At 43.2% G+C, this 27,092-nt stretch overlaps 1 protein-coding gene across 3 annotated transcripts in view; it reads left to right on the forward strand.

Moving 5' to 3' along the window:
• TFE3 (transcription factor binding to IGHM enhancer 3) overlaps positions 1-27,092 on the forward strand; it is a 52,806-nt gene that overhangs the window by 15,850 nt on the left and 9,864 nt on the right. For all 3 annotated transcript variants that reach the window (XM_072991351.2, XM_072991350.2, XM_072991352.2), the window contains exons 3-7: positions 18,513-18,726; positions 22,787-23,062; positions 23,169-23,258; positions 24,572-24,689; positions 24,837-24,893. In XM_072991351.2, coding sequence (XP_072847452.2) covers positions 18,513-18,726; positions 22,787-23,062; positions 23,169-23,258; positions 24,572-24,689; positions 24,837-24,893 — 755 coding nt within the window. The remainder of the gene's footprint in view (positions 1-18,512; positions 18,727-22,786; positions 23,063-23,168; positions 23,259-24,571; positions 24,690-24,836; positions 24,894-27,092) is intronic.

The raw sequence follows: 27,092 nt of genomic DNA on the forward strand, positions 1-27,092 counted from the left end.
AGAGAGAGAGAGAGAGAGAGAGAGAGAGAGAGAGAGAGACAGACACAGACACAGACACAGACACAGAGAGAGAGAGAGATAGACAGAGAGAGAGACCCATACGCATACTGATGATCAGGTTTTTGAGGAACATCATTCCTAGCGTGTAGGCCAATTCACAAAGTAACATGGCTGCAAGAGAGCGCTCTGCCCCAAGAAGGTGGAAGTAGAACTGAAGCAAGGAGAAAGAGAGATTGAGGAGATTCCTGAGCAGTGAAAGTGATCCAGGGTGGTAATTTGTGCCTCGACTTCATTTCAGTTGGAAGATAAGGACGATTCCCATTCAACAGCTGAAATAATGTTTTCATGCCGGGGGGGGGGGGGGCGGCAATTCTACACTTTTGTCTTTCCAGAATGTAGAATGTGCCTGGTGTTTACTTTTAATAGTCCAAAGGATTTGATAACCTATCAGGGAAAGAGAAGAATGCTGTCTGAGGAATCTGCCGGCTGAGTCACTCCTGTTGCTGATTATTTAGCATAAATGACCATAAGTTCTTAAGTTCCTCCATCACATGCAAGGGAGCTAGAAAGTTCTTCTTTCCTTCACCCATTTCTTCATTATTATTATTATTATTATTATTATTATTATTATTATTATTATTATTAGTATTATTATTAGTATTAGTATTAGTATTAGTATTAGTATTAGTATTAGTATTAGTATTAGTAATAGTAATAGTAATAGTAATAGTAATAGTAATAGTAATATTATTAATATTATTAATATTATTAATAGTAATATTAATATTATTAATATTATTAATAGTAATATTAATATTATTAATATTATTAATATTATTAATAGTAATAGTAATATTTATTTATTTATTTATTTATTTATTTATTTATTTATTTATTTATTTATTTATTTATTTATTTATTGCTGAAGCCCTGTCTCTATGGAATACATGGCAGTGATAGGATTCTTTGTTTTAATTATTTTGTTTCATGATCTGTAGAGCATCTGCAGTCACATAGTAACTGTCACCCCTACCTAAGAGGTATAATAATTATGGCAACTCAGTGTTTCACAGTATACATTTGCAGCACTACAGAGACCAATCTGGGCCTGTTGGACTTATCCATCCAGGCTCTGAAGCTATTTAGAGAGCCCATCCCTTTCCCTGAAGCCTTATCTTTTCAGAGTTTGATAATTGAATATAACAATAAAGTACAGTGGGGTCTTGACTTGAGAACTTAATCCGTATTGGAAGGCGGTTCTCAAGTCAAAAAGTTCTCAGGTCAAATCTGCATTTCCCATAGGAATGCATTGAAAACCATTTGATCCGTATCTGCTCTTTTCCGTCCATAGAAACTAATGGGAAGCTGCTATTCTGCCTTCGACCACTAGAGGGGGATATTTTGTTTCTTTTTTTCTTAGGTCAAGAAAGGTTCAGGGAAGGCATGGAAAATACAGTCCAGGCAGTACAGTACCGGGCAGTCTGAAGACTGTCTCCCAATCCACTCTCTAAACGCTGGGAGGAGTGAGGAAGCAGACAGGCACCCTTTTCACTGGCCAACAGTTAACTGAAAGTTCAAATTTTGCACTTTCCCTGCCTCCCACGTGTTTTTTTTCAGTTCTTAACTCAAATCTAAGTATGTAAGTCAAGTCAATATTTTCCTATGAGAGTGGTTCTTAAGTCAAAATGTTCTTAACTCGAGCCGTTCTTAAATCAAGACCCCACTGTAAGTAATGGAATTCCTTCCTACAGAGCCTCAGGTTACCTGTTTAATTGAATCATGTGAAAGTGTCTTACACTGAGTATTTGTCAAGTAGCCAGAAAATAAAGTGGCAACTTCAGGAAGATTGGGGCCAGTTTTATCTCTCTAGTACAGGAGTGGGCAATACAGTGGTGCCTCGCTTAACGATTACCTCCTTAAATGATGAAACCGCTTGACGATGAAGTTTTTGCGATCACTTTTGTGATCACAAAACGATGTTTAGATAGGGAAATTTCACTTGACGATGACCGGGAACCGATTTTTCGCTAGACGACGATTTTTAAACAGATGATTGTTGGCTCTAAAATGGCCGCCCGCTGTGCAAAATGTTCCCCGCTGTGTTTTAGGAGGGATTCCTTGCTTTACAGGCACTGAAAATGGCCGCCCCTATGGAGGATCTTCACTGGATGCTGAGGTATTTAGCCCATTGGAGCGCATTGAACCGGTTTCAATGCATTTCAATGGGCTTTTTCATTTCGCTTGATGAGGATTTCGCTTAACAGCAATTTCAACGGAACGAACTATCCTCGTCAAGCGAGGCAACACTATATGTGCTTTTAGGCCAAATGTTTTTCCCCCATTACACTTGGAGATCACTGGCATCCGCAAAGCCCTCAAAAATTGTTTCAAGAATATTTTAGCCCAGAAAGTTTATTTGTAGGGTGTCCATCTGGCTGCCTCCCACCTTTCCCAGCATTACCGGTTTTTCCAGAAAATCCTGCCTTCTCACAATGTGCCCAAAGTAGAACAATCTCCTTTTCAACATTTTTGCTTCCAGAGATAGGCCAGGCTGGATTTCCTCTAGGAACCCACTTGTTTGTCTTTCTGGCAGTTCAGGACATCTGCAAAGCTCTCCTCCAGCACCATATTTCAAAAGAATAATTTCCCCCCATTAGCTTTATTGTCCAGCTTTCACACTCATTCATACATAGTTATTGGGAATACAAGAGTAAATGATCTTAATTTTTATCTCCAGTGACATATCTTTTCTCATTCCTTCATTGCTGCCCTACCAAATCTCAGTCTACATCTGATTTCTTGGCTGCATTCTACATTTTGATTGATGATTGAGCAAGTGTGTGTGTGTTTAGTCGTTTAGTCGTGTCCGACTCTTCGTGACCCCATGGACCAGAGCACGCCAGGCCCTCCTGTCTTCTACTGCCTCCCGGAGTTGTGTCAGGTTCATGTTGGTTGCTTCGCAGACACTGTCCAGCCATCTCATCCTCGGTCGTCCCCTTCTCCTCTTGCCATCACACTTTCCCAACATCAGGGTCTTTTCCAGGGAGTCTTTTCTTCTCATTAGATGGCCAAAGTACTGGAGCCTCAGCTTCAGGATCTGTCCTTCCAGTGAGCACTCAGGGTTGATTTCCTTTAGAACTGATAGGTTTGTTCTCCTTGCAGTCCAGGGGATTCTCAAGAGCCTCCTCCAGCACCACAATTCAAAGGCATCAATTCTTCGGCGGTCTGCTTTCTTTATGGTCCAGCTCTCACTTCCATACATCACGACAGGAAAAACCATAGCTTTGACTATTCGGACTTTTGTTGGCAAGGTGATATCTCTGCTTTTCAAGATGCTGTCCAGATTTGTCATCGCTTTCCTCCCAAGAAGCAGGCGTCTTTTAATTTCGGGGCTGCTGTCTCCATCTGCAGTGATCATGGAGCCCAGGAAGATAAAATTTGACACTGCCTCCATATCTTCCCCTTCTGTTTCCCAGGAGGTGATGGGACCAGTGGCCATGATCTTAGTTTTTTTGATGTTGAGTTTCAGACCGTTTTTTGCACTCTCCTCTTTCACTCTCATTACAAGGTTCTTTAATTCCTCCTCACTTTCTGCCATCAGAGTGGTATCATCTGCATATCGGAGGTTGTTGATATTTCTTCCGGCAATCTTAATTCCGGCTTGGGTTTCTTCCAGTCCAGCCTTCTGCATGATGTATTCTGCATATAAGTTAAATAAGCTGGGGGACAATATACAGCCTTGCCGTACTCCTTTCCCAATTTTGAACCACTCAGTTGTTCCATGACCAGTTCTAACTGTTGCTTCCTGTCCCACATATAGGTTTCTCAGGAGACAGATAAAGTGGTCAGGCACTCCCATTTCTTTAAGAACTTGCCATAGTTTGCTGTGGTCCACACAGTCAAAGGCTTTCGCATAGTCAATGAAGCAGAAGTAGATATTTTTCTGGAACTCTCTGGCTTTCTCCATAATCCAGCGCAAGTTAGCAATTTGGTCTCGAGTTCCTCTGCCTCTTCGGAATCCAGCTTGTACTTCTGGGAGTTCTCGGTCCACATACTGCTGAAGCCTACCCTGTAGGATTTTGAGCATAACCTTGCTAGCGTGCGAAATGAGTGCAATTGTCCGGTAGTTGGAGCATTCTTTGGCACTGCCTTTCTTTGGGATTGGGATGTAGACTGATCTTTTCCAATCCTCTGGCCACTGTTGAGTTTTCCAAACTTGCTGGCATATTGAATGTAGCACCTTAACAGCATCATCTTTCAAGATTTTAAATAGTTCAACTGGAATGCCATCACCTCCACTGGCCTTGTTGTTAGCCAGGCTTTCTAAGGCCCACTTGACTTCGCTCTCCAGGATGTCTGGCTCAAGGTCAGCAACTACATTGTCTGGGTTGTCCGGGATATCCACATCTTTCTGATATAATTCCTCTGTGTATTCTTGCCACCTCTTCTTGACGTCTTCTGCTTCTGTTAGGTCCCTCCCATTTTTGTCTTTTATCATGTTCATCTTTGCGCAAAATGTTCCTCTAATATGTCCAATTTTCCTGAACAGATCTCTGGTCTTTCCTTTTCTGTTATCTTCCTCTATTTCTTTGCATTGTTCATTTAAGAAGGCCCTCTTGTCTCTCCTTGCTATTCTTTGGAAGTCTGAATTCAAGTTTCTGTAACTTTCCCTATCTCCCTTGCATTTTGCTTCCCTTCTCCTCTCTGCTATTTCTAAGGCCTCGTTGGACAGCCACTTTGCTTTCTTGCATTTCCTTTTCTTTGGGATGGTTTTCGTTGCTGCCTCCTGGACAATGTTACGAGCCTCTATCCAAAGTTCTTCAGGCACTCTGTCCACCAAATCTAGTTCCTTAAATCTGTTCTTTACTTCCACTGTGTATTCATAAGGGATTTGGTTTAGATTATACCTGAGTGGCCCAGTGGTTTTTCCTAATCTCTTCAGTCTAAGCTTGAATTTTGCTATGAGAAGCTGATGATCAGAACCGCAGTCAGCTCCAGGTCTTGTTTTTGCTGACTGTATAGAGCTTCTCCATCTTTGGCTGCAGAGAATATAATCAATCTGATTTCGATATTGCCCATCTGGTGATTTCCATGTATAGAGTCGCCTCTTGTGTTGTTGGAAAAGAGTGTTTGTGATGACCAGCTTATTCTCTTGACAAAACTCTATTAGCCTTTGTCCTGCTTCGTTCTGAACTCCAAGGCCAAACTTCCCTGTTGTTCCTTTTATCTCTTGGCTCCCTACTTTAGCATTCCAGTCCCCTAGAATGAGAAGAACATCTTTCTTTGGTGTCAGTTCTAGAAGGTGTTGTAAATCTTCATAGAATTGTTCAATTTCAGTCTCCTCAGCAATGCTGGTTGGTGCATAAACTTGGATTATTGTGATGTTGAATGGTCTGCCTTGGATTCGTATTGACATCATTCTATCATTTTTGAGATTGTATCCCATTACAGCTTTTCCCACTCTTTTGTTGACTATGAGGGCTACTCCATTCCTTCTACGGGATTCTTGTCCACAATAGTAGATATGATAATCATCTGAGCTGAATTCGCCCATTCCTGTCCATTTTAGTTCACTGATGCCCAGGATGTCGATGTTTATTCTTGCCATCTCCTGTTTGACCACCTCCAGCTTCCCAATGTTCATAGATCTTACATTCCAGGTTCCTATGCAGTATTTTTCTTTGCAGCATTGGATTTTCCTTTCACTTCCAGGCACGTCCACAGCTGAGCGTCCTTTCGGCTTTGGCCCAACCACTTCATTAGCTCTGGAGCTACTTGTACTTGTCCTCCGCCCTTCCTCAGTAGCATGTTGGACGCCTTCCGACCTGAGGGGCCCATCTTCCAGCGTCATATCTTTTAGCCTTTTGTTTCTGATCATGGGGCGTTCTTGGCAAAGATACTGGAGTGGCTTGCCATTTCCTACTCCAGGTGGATTGCGTTTAGTCGGAACTCTCCACTATGTCCTGTCCGTCTTGGGTGTCCCTGCACGGCATAGCCCATAGTTTCTCTGAGTTACTCAAGCCCCTTCGCCACGACATGGCAGCAATCCATGAAGAAGGATGATTGAGCAAAGGTATACAAAATTGTTCACCACTTCAGTTTCTTTATTGTCAACATTAAAGTAGTTTGTCTGTAATTATATTTTTGTCTTCTTCATGTTCAACTACAGTCCTATTTTGGCACTTTCTTCTTTCACTAAAAGTCTTTTCAAGTCATTGCTGCTTTCTGCCAGTAAGATGGTGTTATCTGCATATTTGAAATTATTGATGTTTCTTTCACGAATTTTCACTACTTCTTCATCTGAATCTACTTAAGCTTTCTGTATACAGATTGTACAGATAGAGAGATAAAATGCACCTTTATCTGACACCTTTGCCCACGGTAAATCATTCTATCTCTCCTTTTATTGTGTTCTATCAGTAGGTTCTTGTCCGCAATACAGAGATTATACGCCAGGACAATCAGGTACTGAGGCATATCCATTTCTTTCAGAATCATCCATAGTTCTTCATGATCCACGCAGTCAAAAGCTTTGCTATAATCTATAAAGCATAGACTGATCTTCTGAAAATCTTTTGCCCAATAGCCAATGGATATTTGCAATATGGTTTCTAGTGCCTTTTCCTTTTCAGAATCCAGCTTGAATATCAGGCATTTCTCACCTCATATAAGATAGAAGCCTTTGTTGCAAAACCCTGAGCATCACTTTGCTTGCATGGGAACTTAGAGCAACAGTTGTATAATTACTGGGCTCCTTAGCATCTCCTTTTTTGAGGATTGGAAAGTATATTGAATGTTTCCAATTTGTGGGCCATTGTTTTATTTTCTGTAATTGTTGATATATTCCTGTTAGGATTCTGATAGCTTCAGTCTCTGTGACTTGAAAGACTTCTATCTGTATCCTATTTACAGTTCGTGATTTATTTCTTCTCAGTGCTTTTAGAACATCTTTCACTTCACTTTCTAAAATTGCAATTATTTATCATAGGATTCCTCTTCAAAGGAGTCTGTCATCTATTTATCTCTTCTGTATAAATCTTCAGAATACTGCTTCCACCTTCTCGTTATTTGATCCTGGTCTGAGATTGTGCTTCCCTTCAGCATTCCTAACCTAGGCTTAAATTTCCCTTTGATTTCTTGGATCTTCTGGAAGAGATCTCTTGATTTTCCTCTTCTCTTATTCTCTTTTGTATCTTTGCATTGACAATTATAACACTGTAGTTCTCTTTGTCTCTGTGCGACAGTTGCTGAAAAGCTGCATTCAGGATTCTGACCTTGCTTCTGTCATCTTTTACTTTTGCTTCTTGCCTGTCCTTAACAATTTTCAGGCTTCTTTCCTGTTTCTTCCATCATCCATCTTTTCTTTTCTTTCTATTACAGGAAATGTCTTTTTGCATTCTTCCTTAGTAGTATATCCAGTTTTAATCCACAGTTCTTCTGGCTCATGATCAATTTAGTAGTACAGTTGTGATCCTTATGTGGACTTTAAATTGATCAGAAATGTTGTTTAAATTATATTCTGGTACTATATAGTGTTCTTTTTAAGCTTTACTCTAATGTCAGATATTAACAGTTCATGATCAGTACCACAGTCCACTCCTGTTCTTGTTTTGGCAGAGAGAATACAGCTTCTCCATGTCCTTCTTCCAATTACATAGTCTGTTTGATTTCTTTGTTGACCATCTGGTGATGTCTATGTGTACAGCTCTATTTGGAGAAGCATTTATTTTCAATAAACAGATTGCTGGCTTCACATAACTATGAGTCGTTTTCTTGCTTCATTTCTGTACCCCTAGGCCAAATTCTCCAACATTTGGTTCTGCTTTATTCTCTACTTTTGCATTCTAGTTACTTATGATTATAAGCATGTCTTGTTTTGATGTTGAACAGTTTCCTCTTGGATGCTTACATGAAAGCTTACAGTTTCATCTTCTTCAGCATTGTTACCCTGTTTCCCCCAAAATAAGACCCAACCTGAAAATAAGCCCTAGTATAATTTTTCAGGATGCTCATAATATAAGCCCTACCCCAAAAATAAGCCCCAGTTAAGTGAAATCCCGTCCTCCGCCATTGTACATTAACCAGAAGAAGAGATGACTGTATTTGAACAAACTGTATGTGAAAAAATAAGACATCTCCTTGAAAATAAGCCTTAATGCATTTTTGGAGCAAAAATTAAGACCCTGTCATATTTTTGGAGAAACATGGTAGTTAGAGCATAGAGTTGAATGATGGTTATGTTGATAGGTTTAGCACAGAGTCTGATATTATTTGGTTAGACCTGCGTTATAGCCACTATTTATGTTACATGTTGCCTCAGTATTAGAGCCACCATTTCTTCTGGGTTTATCATTTACAGAGTAGAACACTTCATAGTTGTCTGGCTGAAAATATCCCATTCCAGTCCACTTTAGTTCATTGATCCCCAGCATTGCAATGATTATGCATTCTATTTGTTGCTTTATGGTTTCAAGTTTAGCTTGATTTATATTTGTCATATTCTATGTTCCAGTTGTATGTATTATGCAGCATTGGATTTTCCTTTCACTTCTGTGCATGTCAACCACTAGATGTCCTTTCAGATTAATCTAGTTGCATCATTAGTAGCAGGGCTATTTATACTTGTCCTTTGCTCTTCCCCAGAAATTGAGTGTTTTCCAACATGGGAGTCTCATCTTCCAGCATTATTTCTTTTATAATTTTGGACTGTCTCATCATAGGGTTTTCATGGTAAGGAAAATTCAGCAGGGGTTTACCATTGCCACCATCTGCGTAGTCTTAACAAAAGTTAGCTGGAGTGTCATGGCCATTGCCTCGTCCATCAGTGCCACCTTCAGCTACAGCTGCTGCCTTGAAGTAGCACTGAAGAGGGTGGATGCGTCTTAGTTTGTTGCCTCAGAATGTGACCATTCTACCTCGGGTGATCCTGCTAGGAGTCCAGGCTTGTTACAGAGACTGGCCTCTTGACAGCATTGCTTTCTGCTCATTGACAGCACTGCCACATGCTTACAAGGAATGGTTAAAATCTTGTTGGACAGCATGGCTTGTTGCTTCTTCCTCACAGATGGTGGCAGGAGTGTTCTTCCCATTTTCTTTGTGGCATCTTAAAAAATTAATACAATTGCAATTCTCTGCCTCAGTAAGGCTGCATTGTTCATCTAGGAATAACCAATATGTCAGATTTCATTTTAATTTTGAATGGATTAAACAAAATTTGAAATCTGTGCAAATACAGAGCATCATCTAGCCCAGCGGAGGCGAACCTTTTTGGGCTCGCGTGGCCAAACTGGGAAGAAGAAGGAAAAATAAGCAGGTGGTATGCCACAGCTGTGGCGGCAGTGGAACCGGAAGTGGCGGTGGAAGGGAGAATCCCGGGCATGGAGGTGCCTTGAGAACCCACTCCAGATTCTCCACCAGCACCAGCTGCTCCGGATCCTGACCCACTGCCTGTCTGGGCACCAGCACCGTGGTTACAGCCGCCTTTTCAGGTTTGGCTGCAGGGGGGGAGTAGTGATCCGGCAATTTATGGCTCACGTGCTGGCAGAAAGGGCTCCACGTGCCATCACTGATCTAGCCCAAGTTGACTTTGGCTGAAATCCTGTTGCTCAGATATGTGTGCAGAAGGGAAATGACATCATAAACTGTGGCAGATTATCACAGAGTAAAGGTTTTGTCTGGTGTTTTTGGGCTGCGTGCAACTTTGTCACAATGTATATGAGTTGTGTATACCACAAAACTTAACAGACATCCTTTATCAATGGCAATTTGCTACTATTGATACACAATAGGTTTTCATGCTGTGTGTGCCAAATTCTGTGGACTTTTGTGTTGGACTTAAACAGGTGCTGACATTTCCATATTTTTTGTGGGAATGGGGGAGTTCCTTCTTGAATATGCCACAGCTTCCAGGTTATTAGTTTCCATTTAAAAACAAAAACCTATGGTATTCTTCAGCTATTGCAGAGATTGTAATATGAAGCCCAGACAGACAGACATACCACACACACACATATCCAATTACTTTGTCAATCCATGCAGATTATCCAGGCCTGTTATACTCAAATTGGATGAGTATGGGGTTGTGGCTGAGACGGTGTGGGTTCTGCTGGCCCTGAAGCTGTGTCATGCTGTTTTCATACCCATTCTGCCATCAGGAGTTCAGGCAATAACCCAAAACATTTTGCTGCCTGAAGCACAGCCCAAGAGGATGCTCCCTCCCTTCTGTGTGTGCTGAACTGAAATACCTGAACCATATGTAAATACTGGCAAACTCGTAGGGGCTTCCTCTACACTTGAGGGCACCAAGCCAGGTTGGGGTGATGTGCAGGACTACTTGTATGGCACACACCACTGGGGGCTTCAAGAGGAGTAAGGCTGGTGGGCTCTGGAAGAACAAAGGAAGGCCTGTCATGGCTGCCTCCGCTGTTTCAGCAAGTTAGGATCAGCTGTAGCGCCGGTGAAGTTCATTGTAACAGCAGTGCCATTTAATCAGGATAAAGGGGCTGTGACGTATCTGTGGGTGATGTCGTCTTAAAAGAGGCCTGCAGAGTTTGCAGAAATGGTGGGGGAAAGCCCGCTCAAAACTAGAATGGTGCTTGTTTTAGTTTCTCTTTTCCCTCAGTGGCCTGAGCGAATTCTCTCCCTCTCATAGTTGAGGCCCAGAAACTGAGGCAGTGTGCCATGTAACTCTTTAGAAGTTACAGTTTTCTCTTGGAGCAATAAAAAGCCCTCATGTCAAACCACTTGGATCTGTTGTGTCTGTGAAGGTTAAAGCCCAGGGATGGCAAAGCTGCCACCCCCCCCCAAAAAAAAACTCATGGGGCCATTCTAGGGCTGAAGGCAGGCTGGGAAAGCATGGAGGGTTTCCTCTATGAGAGTAAAGATGTTGCCTGCTGGATGCCAGGTCTCTCCAGGTAGAAACATTTGAGAGGAGAAGCAGAATAGATTTCCCAGAGGCAAAGAGTACCCATCTCAGGTACCAAGATTCTTATCAGAGATACCTGCTCTAAATATCTTGTCACTGCTGTCACCAGATCTGCAAGGAATGGTAGACTTGTTCTCTGATGCTATCAGGGCTTTTCAAAACAAAACAAAATGCACCATCTATAAAATATGCGGCGCCAGGAAAGTGTGCAGTTTTAAAAGGGCTTTTGCTGCAACCCAAAATCTAAATACGTATTGCAAAAGTTGTTTTTCTGTTAGCTGATGTAAAACAATGGCTAGGAACAATGTGAAAAGGCAAGCACACCACCCACACTCTGTTACAGTTATTTCTCCTCCTTGCTAACAGCATCCTCTGCAGACCCCCTTCGCTGTTCTACAGAGTGTTTATCCTTGCATTCAAGGGTGTGTGTGTGGTGATGGGGAATCATCCTAGACCATGGGGAACCTTTTCCTGAGAAGTCTCATGAAATTGTCAGAACTGCGATCTAGGTGGTGATACCAGAAAGTATGATGTTGTTAAAGCGGACACCCAGTGTGGTACAGTGGATAGAGTGAAGGGCTAGGACTCAGGAGATCTGGGTTCAGATTCCTGTTCAGCTGTGGAAACTCACTGGTAGAAGCTGTAACTGATAAAACCACTCCTTAAATATCTCACTTGTCTTGCAAGCCCTATTAGAGTCACTGTTAGTCAGTTCTGGCTTGGTGGCACATAATATAACAAAACTGTTGAACTATTTGTACGTCTGATGTTGTTTTCTGTATTTCTTAATTATAGCATGCCTCAGTCTAGTAACATTTTATCGGAGTTCATGCTGCCTCCTGTGGGTAGATGCATTAGAGCTGTCAAAGTCCCGGGATTTATTTATATTTTTGCCACTCCTTTTTGGAAAAATCTTTCTCATCAAACAGTTTTGAAACATCTTTACCCAGAGGTAAGTTCCACTGAGATCAGTGGGGCTTACCTCCAAATAAGTAGCTGCATGATTGCCACCTGTATGTCATAGAATGTGAGCCGAAACAGCACAAGGGGACATGAGTTTGGTTGCATGCTTATACATACACATTGACAGACAGATAGATATACCGTCACATTAGTGGACATTAGTGCATGCACTACTCTATGTGGCTTACAAGATAAAACTTAAAAATCTAATAGACCCCGTATAACAATACATGGTGGTAAAATAAATCATATAAAAAAGAAAATAGAGAAAAGGAAAAGAAAAAGAAAAAAATATGTAGGAGACTCAATTGTTGAAGGCAGCTATGAATAATTCGGTTTTCCAACTATTTTCTGAAGGTTTTCCAACTATTTTCTGAACATGAGGAGGAAAGGAGCCTGTCCTATCTGATCACTTAACTACTGTGCAGGTTTGTTTGCCTTCCTCACTCTCTGGAAAATTTCTGTAGAAAATCAGTGTTTCTCCCATGAGTATTAGTGGTATTATACTGTGTATTTAAATGGAGCAAGTGGAGAGGGCAGTTGGGGAGAGCTGGAATGATCAGGCACTGGTAGTGATTTATCTCTAGCATAGATATGGCTCAGTCCTTGTTCATTAGCCTCTGCTTTTGTTCACTATCTTTTAGTGTGCTATTTGTTTGAATCCTTTTAGTAATTGTATACTTGTTGTTAGCTTTAAATCTTATCTTTTCATGATGTAAGTTGCTGTGGGTACTTATTAACAAGAAGGTGGGATAAAAATATTTTAAATCAATCCATCAGTCAATCTCAGGAGTGGCTTTTTTCCCCTCTCAGGATAATTCGTTTTTATTTTATTTTGAGACTAAAATTCCTGTTACTTTATTTTTGGATGGAAACTCTCAGGATTGGTCATAACCCTTTCTAATTGGAAGATTATGAGTTCTGCTCCCCCCCCCCGGTTCTTCCCCCCCACTCCGCCCACAAGGTGGAAGGGCTGTTCCCTTTCCTTTTTTGCACTGCCATCCCCTTCCCTTTAACTCTCTCCTTCACTCTCCCATCAACTTCCTCATCTCTTTCTCTCTCCTCCCCTGCATCAGCCCCAAAGAGTTCCTTGGAGGAAGGAAAGATCGCTGGCCACAAGTCTGAACTTCCTTGGAAAGGGCTTGTAAAAGTAAAAATCTGATGCCCTTTCTTCTGACTTCCTTCTGAAATGCTGATCTACACCGTTTCCAAATGTGTTGTGCCTGTCAAGTACATGGCAAAGCTTGTCTTCTCCATCTGGAGCCTCTGCTGTGGTTTTCTGGGTCTTGACATTAAATCACACATAAACAGAAATGAACATTTCCTGCTATCAAAATGTTTTCCCTTTGGGCACGTCATTCTTTCAGAGTTCAATGAGACTTACAGATAAAGCCTCCTGGGGACCAATCCACAGAACAAAAGCAGGCTACTTTGTGAGGTTTAGAGTGAAGCTTGTTGTAAGATAAACACATGCTTTTTATCATATGTGTGGGAGTTCTGCCTCCAGTGACATGCTGGGTGTGTTGTACACTTTGAGCCTTGGTGGTGATGTTCCTGTTACTACAGCCAAATGCAGACCAGAATCTCCTTGTGTAACTTACACTACCGTAGGGTAAATCAACAGCCCCTCCTTGGGTTCTTGTTGTTTAGTTGTGTCCGACTCTTCGTGACCCCATGGACCAGAGCACACCAGGCCCTCCTGTCTTCCGCTGCCTTCCGGAGTTTGATCAAATTCATGTTGGTCGCTTCTATGACACTGTCCAACCAGAACCTTGGGTTCTGGTTTGTGCGAACGAAGGTACCCAGCTCAAGCACAACAAGGAATCACACTAAGGATTCGAATTGGCTGCAGCCTGCTGCTGTAGTGATGTTATTGCTCCTGCGCCAGTGTAAGTTATGCATTTTGGCTACAGTTTTCCAAATTTGCAAATGCTTAATTTGGCCATCTGCAGTTTTGATCTGTAGCTGCTGGTCAGAGGCAAATGGAAGAAGTGTATCTAGGGCATCAACAGGCCACCTATTGACCGCTGGCAAGTCTGCTTCCCTCCCAAGCTTCTGACATTTCCAGATGAGGTCTTTTTTTTGTGGACAGTTGCCCTGCCCCATTCACATCATTTTACAGAGCTTCCTCCTGTGACTTCTCTTCCATCTGTTTTCCTCACACGAAAGGAAAAGCAATCCATAAAAGAGGAAAAGATTAAAGGGTTTAGATCGTGCATTTTGAGTGGTCATGCCCAAAATTGAAGTAAATTGTTTCTTGGAGGCACCTTTTTGTATTGAGCACAGCTAACAAACATCTCCCCTTCTTCATGGATTGCTGCCTTGTCGTGGCGAAGGGGCTTGAGTAACTCAGAGAAGCTATGGGCTATGCCGTGCAGGGACACCCAAGACGGACAGGACATAGTGGAGAGTTCCGACTAAACGCAATCCACCTGGAGTAGGAAATGGCAAGCCACTCCAGTATCTTTGCCAAGAACGCCCCATGATCAGAAACAAAAGGATAAAAGATATGACGCTGGAAGATGGGCCCCTCAGGTCGGAAGGCGTCCAACATGCTACTGAGGAAGAGTGGAGGACAAGTACAAGTAGCTCCAGAGCTAATGAAGTGGCTGGGCCAAAGCCGAAAGGACGCTCAGCTGTGGACGTGCCTGGAAGTGAAAGGAAAATCCAATGCTGCAAAGAAAAATACTGCATAGGAACCTGGAATGTAAGATCTATGAACGTTGGGAAGCTGGAGGTGGTCAAACAGGAGATGGCAAGAATAAACATCGACATCCTGGGCATCAGTGAACTAAAATGGACAGGAATGGGCGAATTCAGCTCAGATGATTATCATATCTACTATTGTGGACAAGAATCCCGTAGAAGGAATGGAGTAGCCCTCATAGTCAACAAAAGAGTGGGAAAAGCTGTAATGGGATACAATCTCAAAAATGATAGAATGATGTCAATACGAATCCAAGGCAGACCATTCAACATCACAATAATCCAAGTTTATGCACCAACCAGCATTGCTGAGGAGACTGAAATTGAACAATTCTATGAAGATCTACAACACCTTCTAGAACTGACACCAAAGAAAGATGTTCTTCTCATTCTAGGGGACTGGAATGCTAAAGTAGGGAGCCAAGAGATAAAAGGAACAACAGGGAAGTTTGGCCTTGGAGTTCAGAACGAAGCAGGACAAAGGCTAATAGAGTTTTGTCAAGAGAATAAGCTGGTCATCACAAACACTCTTTTCCAACAACACAAGAGGCGACTCTATACATGGAAATCACCAGATGGGCAATATCGAAATCAGATTGATTATATTCTCTGCAGCCAAAGGTGGAGAAGCTCTACACAGTCAGCAAAAACAAGACCTGGAGCTGACTGCGGTTCTGATCATCAGCTTCTCATAGCAAAATTCAAGCTTAGACTGAAGAGAGTAGGAAAAACCACTGGGCCACTCAGGTATAATCTAAACCAAATCCCTTATGAATACACAGTGGAAGTAAAGAACAGATTTAAGGAACTAGATTTGGTGGACAGAGTGCCTGAAGAACTTTGGATAGAGGCTCGTAACATTGTCCAGGAGGCAGCAACGAAAACCATCCCAAAGAAAAGGAAATGCAAGAAAGCAAAGTGGCTGTCCAACGAGGCCTTAGAAATAGCAGAGAGGAGAAGGGAAGCAAAATGCAAGGGAGATAGGGAAAGTTACAGAAACTTGAATGCAGACTTCCAAAGAATAGCAAGGAGAGACAAGAGGGCCTTCTTAAATGAACAATGCAAAGAAATAGAGGAAGATAACAGAAAAGGAAAGACCAGAGATCTGTTCAGGAAAATTGGACATATTAGAGGAACATTTTGCGCAAAGATGAACATGATAAAAGACAAAAATGGGAAGGACCTAACAGAAGCAGAAGACGTCAAGACGAGGTGGCAAGAATACACAGAGGAATTATATCAGAAAGATTTGGATATCCCGGACAACCCAGACAATGTAGTTGTTGACCTTGAGCCAGACATCCTGGAGAGCGAAGTCAAGTGGGCCTTAGAAAGCCTGGCTAACAACAAGGCCAGTGGAGGTGATGGCATTCCAGTTGAACTATTTAAAATCTTGAAAGATGATGCTGTTAAGGTGCTACATTCAATATGCCAGCAAGTTTGGAAAACTCAACAGTGGCCAGAGGATTGGAAAAGATCAGTCTACATCCCAATCCCGAAGAAAGGCAGTGCCAAAGAATGCTCCAACTACCGTACAATTGCACTCATTTCACACGCTAGCAAGGTTATGCGCAAAATCCTACAAGGTAGGCTTCAGCAGTATGTGGACCGAGAACTCCCAGAAGTACAAGCTGGATTCTGAAGAGGCAGAGGAACTCGAGACCAAATTGCTAACTTGCGCTGGATTATGGAGAAAGCCAGAGAGTTCCAGAAAAATATCTACTTCTGCTTCATTGACTATGCAAAAGCCTTTGACTGTGTGGACCACAGCAAACTATGGCAAGTTCTTAAAGAAATGGGAGTGCCTGACCACCTTATCCATCTCCTGAGAAACCTATATGTGGGACAGGAAGCAACAGTTAGAACTGGTCATGGAACAACTGAGTGGTTCAAAATTGGGAAAGGAGTACGGCAAGGCTGTATATTGTCCCCCAGCTTATTTAACTTATATGCAGAATACATCATGCGGAAGGCTGGACTGGAAGAAACCCAAGCCGGAATTAAGATTGCCGGAAGAAATATCAACAACCTCCGATATGCAGATGATACCACTCTGATGGCAGAAAGTGAGGAGGAATTAAAGAACCTTGTAATGAGAGTGAAAGAGGAGAGTGCAAAAAACGGTCTGAAACTCAACCTCAAAAAAACTAAGATCATGGCCACTGGTCCCATCACCTCCTGGGAAATAGAAGGGGAAGATATGGAGGCAGTGACAGATTTTATCTTCTTGGGCTCCATGATCACTGCAGATGGAGACAGCAGCCCTGAAATAAAAAGACGCCTTCTTCTTGGGAGGAAAGCGATGACAAATCTTGACAGCATCTTGAAAAGCAGAGACATCACCTTGCCAACAAAAGTCCGAATAGTCAAAGCTATGGTTTTTCCTGTCATGATGTATGGAAGTGAGAGCTGGACCATAAAGAAAGCAGACCGCCGAAGAATTGATGCCTTTGAATTGTGGTGCTGGAGGAGGCTCTTGAGAATCCCCTGGACTGCAAGGAGAACAAACCTATCAGTTCTAAAGGAAATCAACCCTGAGTGCTCACTGGAAGGACAGATCCTGAAGCTGAGGCTCCAGTACTTTGGCCATCTCATGAGAAGAAAAGACTCCCTGGAAAAGACCCTGATGTTGGGAAAGTGTGAAGGCAAGAGGAGAAGGGGACGACCGAGGATGAGATGGCTGGACAGTGTCTGCGAAGCAACCAACATGAACCTGACACAACTCCGGGAGGCAGTAGAAGACAGGAGGGCCTGGCGTGCTCTGGTCCATGGGGTCACGAAGAGTCGGACACGACTAAACGACTAAACAAAAAAAACAAACATCTGGTTTTTTCTTTTGTTTTGTTTTGCTTTTTTTGTTGTTGTTGAGCATCCCTAAGCGGTTTAAATGTCTGACTGCAGAGCCAGAGGGCGGGAGTTCCATTCCTCATTATGCCTCCTATGAAGTAAAGCCAGCCTATGTGGCCTTGGGCAAGCTGCACAGTCCCAGAGTGTGCCCAGAAGAAGGGAATAGTAAACCACTTCTGAGTATTCTCTACCTTAAAAACCCTGGAAGTGGTTGCCATAAGTCAGAATTGACTTGATGGCACACACTGATTATTATTTAAGGGCGAGAAACTTGGTTTCCTGTAAAATGCAGGCTGAAATGCTGAATTTTAGATCCGGGGGGGGGGGGGGGAAGGTTTCCCAGTTCTGTGACCTGCTTCACTCCATATAGTCTCACAGGTACATTGGAAACAGTTGTGATTTTGATAAGCAAAAACTCTTACCATTGGGAGTGGCAGTGATAGGTGATTCTAAACTTGGGGGGTAATGGTTTCACTAACAATGGATCCCTGTTTTGATGGTGAAATGTGTCTTATTTTGCTTACTTCAAAATGTGGTTAAGCCAGGCTTGCTGCATTGGGGAATCCTGTCTCTACAGTGGTCTCTTGTGCTTTTGACCGCAAATCCTCTGCTGGCAGAATCGCTGATGGCTGAAATTCCGCATTCTTAATGGCTCTGTGAAACTCCTGCTGCTCAAAAGCCCACAGTAAATCTTCAAATGTCTGCTGTTTAGCTTCTCACAACTGCCATTTTCTCCCCCATCACCACCTGTGATGCCTTGAGTAGCTGAAAAATGCTTTGCTCTGCCATGTTGCAGGTTTTTAGCAGGTGAAAAACTTCAACTCTGCCTGGACAGTTGCCCTCACTAAGCCTTTACCTTAAAAAAAAAAAAGGTCTTGGGATTCCTTCCTGAAAAGAAGGCATTTCTCAGTTTTAATTCTTATTGCTACAGTATTTTCTTTCCATGTCTAGATTGTGCCTGGGGAAGAGGTATTTGTGTCGGTGTAGAAGCGCAGTTGAATTCTACACAGCCCTGGGAGTGTGATGAGTGAATTCAGACGGTGGCTGATCTTCCTGTCTTGTCTCTTTACAGCCCTCCGAGTGGTCCAGCCCAAGGTCCCATCATGTCGTCCCGGGTGCTCCTTCGGCAGCAGCTGATGCGGGCGCAGACCCAGGAACAGGAGCGCCGGGAGCAGCAGCAGGCGGCTCAGTTCCCGGCTACACCTCCTGCACCTTCCACTCCTGCCATTTCTATGAGCCCGCTAGCTCGCCCCGCACCGGCCCAAGTCCCTGTGGAAGTACTGAAGGTAAGAAGAAGGAGGAGGAGAGAGATGTAGCAAATCTGGATCAAAGAGGTAGAAAATGTGCATTGTGCTCAAAGGAGAAGGGCGGGCTGATTGTGTGGTGAGGATTTTTTTTTGTTTTTTTCCTTTTCTTTTTTCTCTTGGGACATGTCAGCCTTTTCAGCAAAAGAACCAAGCTGTCAGTCATGTTAAAAGGTGGCTGTTGATTGGCTGGATCTTTCATGCTTCTTTCCCTTGCCAGCGTCAGGCCCTTTTAAAGTCTGGTTAGCACACGGGGCGGGGGGGGGACCTATGTGTACAGAGACTTGGTGGATTAGTCATTCTGCCTCAGGAGAGAAAGAGGCTTGGTCACTTTTTTGTTTCTCTTCAAATTATGTATGACAAGAGTGGGAGGGGGGGAACCCTACCAGAAATATAGAAACTAAAGTATTATGACAGCTTAACGATGAACAGATTTATCTCCGTGTGAGCTTTTGTGGATTACAGCCCACTTCCTTCATCATGAAAGCTGCCAAAGCTCACACTGAAATAAACTGGTTGGTCATTTAAGGTGCCAAAAAAAAACAAACCTTCTGTTTTGGTTGTTGTGCTGTTTTTGTTAGAATGCTAAAAACATCCTAATATGGTTGCCTCTTTAAAAACTGCTTCAAATTCTTATAGCAAATGGATGGCACAGAAACTTTTTTTTAAACTTTAAAGCAGGGTGAGTGAACCTGTTTCTAGTTGCTGATAGAGTCTGCTTCTCGTTAGCTCCAGCTAAGCTGGGCTGTAATGAGTAGCAACGAGGCTGGTCGTTCACTGGCGGTGAAGTGCCACAGGTTTCCCGGCCATGTCTTGGGGATTAAATACTGTCTTGTTTATTTATTTATTTTCTTCCCCTGTAACAGACTAATCTGGTTGCCTCTCTGGAATTCTAACTCTGATATTCGTGAAAAGCTCTAGAGCATCTGAGCATGCCGCCTAGAGAAAAAGGTCCCTCCCTTATGTAACTTGTAGCTATTGTTTGTTGTTAAGCCACTTTCCTAAGCAGTGGGGTCTTCCCAATGAGGCTTATCATAGAAAACAATAACATTTGATAAGGTGTTAGGAAAGCAGCATAAAATTAAATAACTTTGAAACTAGTCAAAATAAAATAGTTTCAAATATCTAGTAGATGCTAATGCCATGAAGCTTTTTCAATGAGAAAAAAAACCCAAAGACTTCTGCAGTGTCTCCTTTAAAAGCAGCCAGAGATGGAGCCAGCCATGCATATTTCAGGAGGGAATTGCATAAGGTCACCACTAAGAGGGCCCTCTCTCTCATACCATCTAACTTAAAGCTGTGTGCAAGGGCAGCCGGCCTCATGGGAACAGAGAGGACCAAAAAATAAACAAATCCTTAGTTGTGCTTTTTTGTGTTATCCTGGGGCATAGACATTTGCCTCTCCTAGCCCTTTAAGCTTCCTGAGGGCAGCTCATGCTCATGGGAACAGCGAACAACATTCCCTTGTTGAGCTCATCTATATTTCTTGTGCCCTGCTGTGATTCAGTCTTGAGTTAGATTAGCTATTGCATTGAGTAATGCCACTGGGGAAGGGAACAAGCATCTGGAGCTCTCAGATTTATAGAAGAGGCAGGTTTCCTTCCCTTTCCCTTTCCCTTTCCTTCTGTATTGTCAGAGCAGCCCCATCTCTTTCTCAGCATAAATTAATTACATTGGCAGAAGGAGATCTAGTGGTGACCATAATCCCATTCCAAGAGATCCCGGGGCCATCTTATCTAACCTCCTGTCGGAGGTTCAGATAAACCATCCCTGTCCAGTAGCCCACCCAACTTTTGTTTCAAAAGCTCTGGAAGAGGCTGAAAATGAAGTCCTTTAGTTGTTCCGTGGTGTAATCAGAGATTATCTGAGGCTATTCACAGGTGCAATTAATCTGAATATGTATTTAAATCACAACAGATAAAAAGGGAACAGGATCCATGAAATGAAAATACAATATAAAAGAAATCAAAGGCAAATCAATGAATTTCTTACACCATACAATGTAACAATAAGATGAAAAGTGCAAAGCAGAACAATCAGGATGAGAGTATCAGATGAAATTTTAGTTATGCATAGTCAGGCACAGATAAGCCCTTCACAAAACATTATATTTGCCCCTAATTTTCCACCAGCCCTGTAGCTGAAGCTCACTATGTTCACAGCTGTATGGCACTTTTTGGCATAAAGACTGAGAAAGAAAGGCAGATGGTTACAGGCAGTATTCTAAGAAAGAGGTTCCTAAACACTCGGGAATATGCAGGAGAGTTGATTCAGGAGAATTCAGTTGGGAAAGATCAAAAGGAAAAAATTTAAATGAAGTAGTGGAGTCACTCTGTGGGGGGGGGAGAGAGAGACATTTAAAAAAAACCACACACAGTAAGGGAAGTGTAGAATCTTCCAGAAGGAGGAGCCTGACCCATGTAAACACCGAGGTTTCTCTCAGAATTGAAGCAAACTAAGGCCCAAAGACCTCAAGGCAGTCAAACTATGCAAAATTAAAAAAAAAAACATGATAAAAAGTGAACTGGAAAGCATCTGCATGTATTTATAATACAATTTATAGTATTTTTTTAGCCGCACCATTACCAGTGGCTTGAATGTGTGAATGAGTGTAAACCCTGAATCTCTTTCTCCCAAGCCGCGATTGCTTTTTGTTCCACCAGTGCCTCTTAATTTTCCTGCATTTTGGTTGGCTTCCTTACCTTCACCCCTAAAACTCAGTTCTGTATTGGTAGATGGCAAGTTGGGAGAAAAAGTGCATTACACCACCTTTCTTTAGTAAATAATTCTCTTTGCCCTGCACGTGTGACATGATCGTACTATCTTAACCATGGTACCCTCTGAGCCTGGAGCCATTGAAAGCATTCAGCTTTGTAGCTGGTCCATACTGTCCATTGTCTTCCAGTTTGGCCAAAGCCTCATTGCTATCGCAATCATGTATCTATCTTTTTTTCTCCCTTCCATCATGCAAAACTCCAGACTGGAAGGAATCCTCAGCCCTTTTTGCCAACAGGAAACAGTAAATCGTGCAGGTTATGAAACAAATCAAAGATTTCCTTGATGCTATTCCATAGACAGGCCATTCCTCAGGTTAGTAATCTAATCCATCAGCCACATATCTGTAGGGTCCACATGCCGTGTGCCCAATGTATCCTTGTACCCTCCTAGTTAGGCCTGATTGACAGAGGAGAGCCTGCCACCTTTCATCATAGCCTGTTCCACTGTTGAACAGCTCTTACTCTGAGATTTTCCCCCACAGTTTAGGCAGAAGCTTCTTTTTTGCCATTTGGATCCTTTAGATGGCATTATGCTTGGTTTAAGAAATGTTCCATCTTCATTATTGTTCTCAAGCCTAACTGAGAACAGAGTTCAAATTAGACTTTCCATAATTTTGGAGAAATATGTTTCTTGGTATTGCTATTTACTTCCCAGTTAAGGTAGCAGAACAATGTCAATTGAGTGAAGAGACGTGGCCGTCTTGGACTTTAGATTATGGGTATCATGAAATGGCTGTAGATGGTTTGTATTGTTAATACCAGGACTGGAGAAAGGTGCATGTGTTTTTTTGCCCACGTGCCAAAATAACTCCGCTGACTTGGATACTCCTGAGCCTTGATTTGGGTGCATCGTGGGAGACACCATTTGTTGCTCTGCCTAAGGCAGCAGAACTTCTTAGGTGTACGTGGAAGTGCATCTTGCTCTTTTCTGCATCCAATAATCATCATCATGTGCTGTATAGTCAATTCTGACCTATAGCGAGTGTTTTCAGGGCTGTCTAGGTACTTGAAAGCGGCTTATATAGTTCCTTTCTTCTGGGGGGCGCCCTGGGACTATGCAGCTTGCCCAAGGCTACACAGGCTGGTTCCATCCTTCTGAGAAGGCCAGTGGGGGAATCAAACTCCCAACCTCTGGCTCCTCAGCCAGTTACCTCAACCACTAAGCTATCCTGCCAGATTTCTGCATATGAAGATTGAAAATCACCCTTTGATCTTGGGCTGACTCATGTTTCCTCTCTTTCTCTTCTCCACCCCTCTGTGCTCAGGTTCAGACTCACCTGGAGAACCCCACCAAGTACCACATCCAGCAGGCACAGAGGCAACAGGTGAAGCAGTATCTCTCCACTGCCATGGGCAGCAAGATGGCAACACAGGCCTTAGCTGGGGCCAGCCCAAGTGCACCAACCTGCTCCCCTCAGGCTGCCTCAGCGCCTGAGCCCCAGCACGGTTTGGCTCAGCAGCAGGGAGTGGCAGGGGGCCCTGGCAGTGCCCCTAACAGTCCTATGGCTATGCTCAATATTGGTTCCAGCTCTGAGAAAGAGGTGAGTAAAACTGCTCCATGTCTTCCTTCGTTTTCTTCCTTTCCTTCCTTTCCACCTTTTGCCCCTTGTCCCTGGGTATAACCCTTCTTGTCTGCCAATTCATCAGATCGATGATGTCATTGATGAGATCATCAGTCTCGAATCCAGCTACAATGACGAAATGCTGAGCTACGGTGGCCTACAGATGCCCAGCACAGTGAGTATTTTTAATTCACATACGCAAGACAGAGGTGACTGGAGGGGAACTAGAATTCAGAACTGAGAATGGATCAGAATTTATAGGCAAAGCTAGAAGAGCTGCTTCAACAGTCATCTGATAAAAACATTTTCTTGATTTAATAACCTCTTTGTCGTATATTAATTAGTATAAATACAGATACAGTGGTGCCTCGCTTAGCAACGTTAATCCGTTCCAGGAAAAACATTGCTAAGCGATTTCATCGTTAAACAGAATAAAAAAGCCCATAGAAACGCATTAAAATGTGTTTAATGCGTTCCTATGGGCTTAGAAACTGACCTTATGTGAAGATCCTCCATAGGGGCGGCCATTTTCGGTGCCTCTAAAGTGAGGTAAAACAGCGGGCGACCATTTTAGAACCACCTATCAGCTGGCCGAAAATGGGGGCTTTGCGATGATCGCTTCCCTGCGATCATCTCAAAGCGATTTTTCCCCATGGGGCCATTGCTAAGTGATCGCTCTGGCGATGGCCAAAACCCCATCGCTAAGCGATTTTATCGCTCAACGTAGCGATCGCTAAGCGAGGCACCACTGTACCTATTGTCATTTTTCAGAGCGGGATGGAACTTAGTAATTTGTTTCTCAGAAGGAAACGTAATTTTTTTATCTTTGCTCTTCTACACAAAAATACTGGAACAATGTTCTATTTGAATGAATAAATAAACAAGGATGTCTTCATTTTTTTTTTGAAATCTAGTTAACTTTATGTATTATTAATTTATGTTAAAAAATGGAAAGTGTGGTACCACATAGAGCCGGTGTGGCAGAACGACAGCTCTCATGAGCTTTATGCCAGCATGACCAGTGGTGAATGATCATGGGAGTTACAGTCTCGCACTACTGAGGCCACACCCTTCCTCATCCTTGGTCCATCAGAAAGTCACTGATTCTTGTGATTCCTCTTTCTCTGATCACACCAACAAATTCAATACCTGTCTTTTTACCTCTGCAGAGAAAAGGTCTATCTATACTCAGAGGGGAAGAAAAACCAGTGTTCTGTATCTTGTAATCTATAGGGTTTTCCTTTTGCCCCTGGCACATTTGGCTTTGGCAGAGGTTTAAATACCATTGGCCAGTGCTGAAGGTTGTCCTACATTACCTCAAAAATGTAGATTATTCTAATAACATCTCCCTCCCCCCTTTATTTTAAAATTTAGAGGTCCCTCAGAGCCCCTAAATTATATCTTACTGAGCTTGGACATGAATGCAGCCTTGGCCTTATTCGATGTGCAGGCGTGAAAGCTGCTTGAACTCTTTCCTATTATGTGCAGCTTCCCGTCTCTGGAAACCTCTTGGATGTGTACAGCAACCAAGGTCTAATGGAGCCGGCTGTCACAGTCAGCAACTCCTGCCCAGCTGATCTACCCAACATCAAGAGGGAGATGTCAGGTACTGGGCATAGAGAGTCCCAAAGGGCTCGGCATCAAAAGAGCCTCGGCTGCAAGGGATGGTGGTGGTGATAACAGCTGTTGAATCAAGGATGATGTTTATTTCTCTCTGTTTCTCCTCCTTTCTCTTTTCGGTACCGCTCTGTAGAAAACGAAGCGAAAGCATTTCTGAAGGAAAGGCAGAAGAAAGACAACCATAATCTGAGTGAGTGCCATCTTAGGTGAATGGTGGGTGACCAGCTGAAGGGTTTGAAGGGGATGGTCCTGTACTGAGGGAGGGTGGGAGGTCCAGACAGAGGTGTTTAGTTACAAATGTGAAGTTTGGACCCTAAATATATTAGCTTAGAAATAATCTTTTAAATCAGAGATGGGCAAGTATGGGCTATGGGCCCCATGTAGCCACAGGACTTTTCCTCATGAGAAAAAAAGTGTTTTAAAAACGGTTAGTGAGGGGGTGTTCAGAGATTCAGAACTTCCTCATCCAGGCATTTCCTGATTAAGGGTTTTTTTTCTTCAAAAAAAGAGAGGTGTGGCTGGAAATGGCCCTTTGTGGGCTCCTGCAGGACCTGAGGAGGCTGGGGTGGTAAACTCGGCTCCCAGTCTCCCTGTGCTTGCCCGCCTGTGTTTTAGGTACACAGCCTTCACATGTCCAATCCTAAATCCCTGGGTTGGATTCAGACGTTGCCATACCCCACCCCACTGGCTTCACTTATATTCTGTGGAGAACTGTTTAGATGAAGGGGTGAAAGCAGAGCTGGACAGCTTAATAGCCCTTCCACATGCTGTTGGGCTGCCAGTCCCATCAGCCCTCGTGGGCATGGCCGAGGGTAGGGAAGTTGAGGGTTGTATCCCAACAGCCTCCAGGGGAGATCACAGGCCGTCTTCAGCTTGGGTTAGAGTGTTACTGATAGACTCCATCTTGGGAGATCCAGGTAGGAAGGAGTCTTGAATGACCCATGAAAACTCGAAAGGGTGACCTTGGGTTCGTCGTCACTCTGTCCCATTCTTTCCAGTCTTACAGGGTTACTGTGGGGCAAAAGTGGAGATGAGGAGAGTTGAATGCACAGCTTCAAGTTCATTAAAGGAACAGAGAAGTTTGGTCCATACGGGTTGCCGTTTTTTTACTTCTGGCTGGCAGCAGCTCTCCAGGGTCCCAGGAAAAGGCTTTTCCTTCACCTGCTTCCTGATTGTTAGAATTAGGAAGGGCAGGAAAGTGGAGGCTTTCTCTGTGCAAAGAAAGCTGTACTCCTCTTGAAATCAGTGTAAATGAGATCGGGAGGAGGCTGCAAATGTGGTGTTTGCTTCCTGAGATTCAAGCTTGGGGCAATCCTCCCTTCTATGTCTTTTCTATTTTTGCACATGAAGCAGAGCGTTGGAAAAATTATTTTCCTTTCCCCTTCCTTCGCTCTGTATTGAATAGCCTTGGGTGGACTGTTCTGTCTCGGCAGCAAGGACCTCATGGGATCAGGCGAAATGCCAGGGCCCTCGAAGGTAGAAAATGCCATGGAAAGTGTGATAAATAAATATTACTGCACACAGCAAAAGGCAGGAGGGTTCATCTGGGGACTGTGGTGCTGTTAAGCTGGGCGTGTGGCTGAGAATGCCAAACTGGTTAGGCCTGCTGGAAAAAACCCAGGTGGCAGGGGAGGTTGGAGGGGGTTGTTCACCCACTTGCTCCCAGAAGAGAAAGAGAAAAAGCAAAGCTCGTAGGCTTGTGGATCTGATCGGGAACAAGGGAGAACAAGCAAGCTCAGCTAGTTTGTAGAAGGTGTCCTGGTTTGGTCTGAAGTGTGTGGGTGGTGGGAACTGGATTTACTCAGTCCTTTAGCTTAGCTGAGGCCATGTAAATTCATTCTCTCTCTCTCTCCCCCTCCCTCTCTGCTGTGTTTCACTGTACACTTTTGTATGGTGTGCCATCAGACAGGTCTGTAGTGCGGCTGTGTTTGGGACTGTGTTTGAAACTCAAGACTTTTTGCATGAGCACAGGCGATGTGTCATGACAACTGGTTGTATTAACAGAAAGAAAGATGAGTTGAAACCTCAGTGTCTTTCTGGAGAGGCACTCTAAGGATGAGAGGCAGCCAAATATAGATCAGAGGGCTAAATCCAACGTGGTGTCATAGTGGGATTTTCTTTCTTCCTCGTCCCTCCTGCAGCCCTCCGTGCTGCCTGAAAACCAGCTTGGGGGTTGGAGTATGGTACCAAACCTCAACCTGGCATGGAGGATACACAGGAGGCTTCAGTGGGGAAGATCTAAGTTCCCAATTATGCTGAACGCTGTTGTTCTGTCATTTGAAGGCCTTAGTTGGATACTGCATGTAAAATTTGGTGTTTGATCTGAGAACGGATATTGTTACATACAGGTTGGGAAAAGGTGGAACAAAGGTTATCCAGATGATCCAGA

Source organism: Pogona vitticeps, chromosome 2 (genome assembly GCF_051106095.1).
Source record: "Pogona vitticeps strain Pit_001003342236 chromosome 2, PviZW2.1, whole genome shotgun sequence".
Classification (NCBI taxonomy): Eukaryota; Metazoa; Chordata; class Lepidosauria; order Squamata; family Agamidae; genus Pogona; species Pogona vitticeps.